Raw genomic sequence first — 5,323 nt, forward strand, 5'->3', positions numbered from 1 at the left:
AATAAAATGTCCACGGACACTTTAAATGTATCTCGTAGAAAACTGAACGATGCTTTAGGTGAAAAGTCAACAAAATACTTCAATCACATGAAACAATGGTTCCGGATGAAACTAACCAAAGAAGAGTTCGACACAGAAGCCCGCGCTTTATTGAGCCCCGACCAAGTGCATTATCACAACGAATTCTTACTCGCATTACTAAACAAAGTTGAAGGTTTGGCAGAAACTTCGATAACAATTGCTCAAGAAAAGGCTAATTCACATAACAGAAATAGCAGACGGAATAAGAGAAATTCTCGCACATCAGAGAAAACAAACTTTGAGCCTGCCGAGTTATTGGAGTATTTGCCACCAACTTCGCCCCCAGGAGCGGGTAGTGATGGAGTCAAGTATGCAACTCAGGTGAGGTTAAACAAAGATCTGAGCTTTGTTAATATTTAATTTAAACTCTGTTTGATATTTAAGCCACTAAAACTACTGACAATTTTTATTTTAATACATGCGATGCAAAACAGAAAAGTCAAAAAGTCAAGAGCACATTCTGACACCTTCCAGGAGTACTGTTTCTGGTTCTAAGTCAAAACCACTTATAAATGTCTTTATATTAAGTTTCTTCTACTGTGAGCTTACGAGACCTATAAATTTTATTCTTCTTCTTCTTCTTGATTAATGGCTTTCAATAGTGCCAAATGAGCACAGATAATTTCGCCAATCTATCATAAATAGAGTTGGCATAAGATTACTTGAAGGTGTCAATTTATAAAAAAAAAAATTTCTTTTTTAACTGTATTTTTGATATTTGTCACTATAATTTTTATTATAAATTTACTTTAATGTCATAATTATTTAATAGCAACATTATGAAATATTTACAGGAAGTATTTCTCCCAGACCATGCCCTGGTTGTGGGTCGGTTTATGTTAGCAGCCTGGGAACTGGGTTTAGAAGGAGCGGATGATGATGCAGCAGATATTATAGTGGTTGCCGTTCAAAATTTCCTCAAAAACATTATAAGTACAGTGGTTTCACAGAGAAAGGGTTACAAGTTAAGAAATGAAAGATTTTTGTACGATATTGGTGGGGATATGCCAAATATGTGGCTGCGTAACAGTAATAAGCTATATGATCCTCAAAATTATGGAAGGGTTCATCTTGATGACAGTATGGATGCCTTAGGCCCGAGGTGTCCACCCACTATTGATGAAGTTGAACATTCAACGGCATTTGAAATAGCATGCAGGTAAGAATAGTTTCTCTTTATTAAAAAAAGCATTTAAATTTATATAAGACTTGCTTTTACCCGCAGCTTTGCTCGCATTGTTATTTTTTTTAATAAAAAGTATCATATGCTACTTCTAATACCTCCAAAAATATGTGTACAAAGTTTCATGATGATCGGTTGAGTAGTTTTCGTGTGAAAGCGTAACAAACAAACTTACATTCACATTTATAATATTAGTAGGGACTAGCTATCCACCCCGGCATTGAAAGGGTAGTATGCTTCTGTCTAAGTAGCATTTCAATACCTGTATCATATGTAACCATTTTTTAGTAGTTAGAATGGGTGGTGGTACAATAATAAGCTACCATTAGTTACTCCGGCTTTTAACAATTATTGTCATTCAACCAAATTACATCAAAGTTAACAACATGTATCCTAAACCTTCCTTGTGAAATGATAAATACCATGTGAAAATCCCAATCACAGTGGGAAACTTTGTTTTATAGTATAAAAAGACCAAGTAATAATAGCCTCGTATTCAACTGTTTCCACAGGATTTACTTCAGTCAGTGTCCAAAATATATAGGTAAAGTCTAGAGCCAAAATAATTTAGTAAAAGTGGACGAAAGCTAGTTTTTTATATTATTACTAAAAAACTTACTTAATTGTGATATTCATACAAGAGTAGATACATGGATATAGATAATTACGAATGTATTTATAAGTAAATTAATGTTTATTTTGTTTATGTCAGTAAAGAATATAGCCACCCCTCTCTTTCCGTGGGTGTCGTAAGAGGCGACTAAGGGATAACACAGTTCCACTACCACCTTGGAACTTAAAAAGCCGACCGATGGCGGGATAACCATCCAACTGCTGTCTTTGAAATACACAGGCCGAAGACGGGCAGCAGCGCCTTCGGTGCGACAAGGCCAGCCTTGCGGTCACCAACCCGCACACATGAATCCACACTATTTTTGGCGCGAACTTGTGGAGGCCTTATGTCCAGCCAGTTGCGGTTTTAGTTTCGAGGGCGCCCCCTGATTGCAATTCAATCCTATATTTAAAAAAGCAATGGATGTAATTACATAACTGTTCAGTAAAATCAGCCCTCAATATACAAAAAAAAAAATGATGAAATTTTAATTTTTCAGTATTTATATCGGCGGACTCTTTTCTTCTCTCATCGTGGTTTTCAGCAATTTAATATTTTAAATATATTGGATTGGATAATTGACATTATTCAGTATTCATTCAACAATTATCTGATCTACCTACCTATCAGAGTCAGAGCCTGTGGCGTCCCCTTATATTCAGCGCACTGGGCGTTCGCCCTACCACGCCCTACCGTGCCCTACCCTAACGCCCTACTGTGTCCAGCAATGGACTGCGATAGGCTAAAGTATTTGTTTATGTCTATTTACTCCTATCCTTTTAGTAATACAAAGAAATAGTTTTTAAATCATTCCTGCAATAATCTTCTTTTATATCAGGTTAAAATAATACATTTTATATAGTATAATGAGAGATTAATTTAAAGTATGAGCCTTGAGAAGATATTGTTAGAGAAAAAATGATTTGCAGTAAACATTCTAATAAGTTTAAAATTTTATTTTCAGTTCACAAACTGCGGAGCCAAACGACGAGAAGTTAACCATTGACGAGTTTTATAATACTTTATTGATTCATAAAAATGTTATAGCGTGCCATTCTGTGTATGCTGTCAATATGGAGAGATTAGCTGTTATGTTAAATCATCCTAGTTATTAAGTGAATATAACTTTAAAGAATAATAAAAACTTAATTATAAATTTATTTTTATTTTACTTATTTATGGAAAACACAGTTAAACCTTAGTAAGTAAGAACTGGATAAGCGAAAAAACTCCATTAGTATGAATATTATCCAGGAACCAAACTTTACATGTATATAATTGTGTTTGCAGGCAAACGAAGAAAAACCGACTTCAATTATATCGACAAGTAATACAACGTAGATAGACGAAAAAATAGTCAAGTAAATACGCATTATCAAAGATTACCTTAAAATCTTATCAGATCTCGATGAAATTTAAATATGACCACATGATAAACATTGGCTTTCGATTAAATTAAAAATCATAAAAATCGGTACATCCAGTAAAAAGTTATGCGGATTTTCGAGAGTTTCCCCTCGATTTCTCTAGGATACCTCCTTTTTTGAAGTCGGTTAAAAAATCTCTATGAGAAATATAAACCAAAAAAATTATGTGGTGTCATGGGACACCAGGTAGGAACGAAGTTCCTTTGGATAGTATAGAAGCAACACAATTTGGAAAAAAAATGTTGAATTTTATATATATATTCTAGTTCTTGATTTTTTTATATAAAAGTAATTAGGAAATTTAGTATTTTAGAAAATAACAAATACCGTAAAATAAAGTAAATCAAAAGTAATAATAATTCAAACTATTAAGTGAAATAAAAAAACATGTCTATTTATTTTTGTCAACCGTATAAAATTACATAATTTAAAAAAAGTTTACTTGTAATATTTTAGTTTTACAAACGTCATATTATACACGTCGTGTGACTGATATTACGTCACTTCCGTTATATATTTTTCTTACGGTTTTAGTATTATACATTTTTTTCAATTCAGTCGCCCAGCCAAATGTCAAGCCTGCCATAAGGAACTTCGTTCCAAAAATTTTATGTGAAAATCCTATTTTCACTTGTAAACTATTCTATAACTGACACTCGGTTATAAAATACTTTACTTTCGTCCGTGTACCTTTAACATATTATGTACGTTATATACCTAATATCCGTTAGTTATCCCTTAGTCGCCTCTTATGACACCCACAGGAAGAGAGGGGATGGCTATATTTTTTACTACCGTAACCACACAGCTAAGTAATGCAATTATGTAAACAATAAAAAAATATATACAATTAATTTTAATTTATAAGATAATGAAAAATACAACATTACATGAACAGTCTTTTTAATTTTATTTAAAATTATTTGTACATAATTATTACATTAAATATTAACAAATGATGTGCTATTACAACATAACAAAATAAAACTATTTAAAAAGGACGTATAAGTCGATAATAATTTTATTGGTATACCTAGAAGAAGGCAGTACTTACCTACTTATTTGAAATAGTTAGATGAAAGAATTACTCGAGAATAGATAATAGACAAAATTGTATACACTAATAAGAATATAATACGAGTTTAGAAAAGAAACAATATTTTGTTATGTACGTAATCAAATAAAAAAGTCAATAAAAATCATAAATATAACTATATCATAAAAATTCCTTTGATCCTGCAAATTTTAAAATAATTAATTAAATTATTGTAATACCAAATAAAAAAACAAACAAATAACGTAAATAAGATATATACAATTAATAAGGACTTCCTGGTTTATATATATATAAATGAATTTTAGGTCGGAAGTCATTTCCGTTCAATACTTATTTCTCAAGACATGAATTCCTACACTATTAGTATACCTAGAGATTTTTCCTATGGGGTGTTGGAGTGTTCAAGGCTGCTGAGCGTGCAATGTTTGTGAACTTGTGTACACAGTAGCTGCGTGTAAGTGTTAAAAGCTATCGGGACAGATATTGAGTATTCGGTAACAGAGTGGGAATCACTGCGCACTGCAGAAATAGTAAACAACAAATCCCAAACAGAAAATATTAAGTAAAGTATCAAGTAAAGAATAGTTTCATTCCGTAGAAAAATAAAAGTAAATAAAATGTAAAGTATTAAGCAATCATTAAATATTTATATCTATATTCATAAAATTATGATTACTATTCCTATTGGTGGGTAGCAATTCGTTATAAAAATTCAATATATTTTTTAATCGAGATAATAATTAGTACCAAATTTTTAACGCCCCTAGAGCGAGAGAAAAGAATCACGACAAGCGCACGAGTGACAGTTTTGACACGAAGTGGAGCAGCTGATCATTGTAAATCAATATGATTACGTAACCCCAGTGCCTCACTTCTACGATGATACAACCCAAAAACCAAAAGACCCAAATATCGTTACTGTTATGTTGAAGGTCAGCGCTCAATATCCGTGCCGATAACTA

The 5,323-nt window shown here is 32.2% G+C and overlaps 1 protein-coding gene across 1 annotated transcript; it reads left to right on the forward strand.

Moving 5' to 3' along the window:
- LOC123669921 (transcriptional adapter 1-like) lies at positions 1-3,033 on the forward strand. The gene is made up of 3 exons (XM_045603439.1): positions 1-402; positions 876-1,240; positions 2,842-3,033. The coding sequence occupies exons 1-3, from the start codon at positions 7-9 to the stop codon at positions 2,990-2,992; spliced, it is 912 nt and encodes a 303-aa protein (XP_045459395.1). The 5' UTR covers positions 1-6; the 3' UTR covers positions 2,993-3,033.
- The last annotated feature ends 2,290 nt before the right edge of the window (positions 3,034-5,323 follow it).

This window comes from Melitaea cinxia, chromosome 4 (assembly GCF_905220565.1).
Source record: "Melitaea cinxia chromosome 4, ilMelCinx1.1, whole genome shotgun sequence".
Lineage (NCBI taxonomy): Eukaryota > Metazoa > Arthropoda > Insecta > Lepidoptera > Nymphalidae > Melitaea > Melitaea cinxia.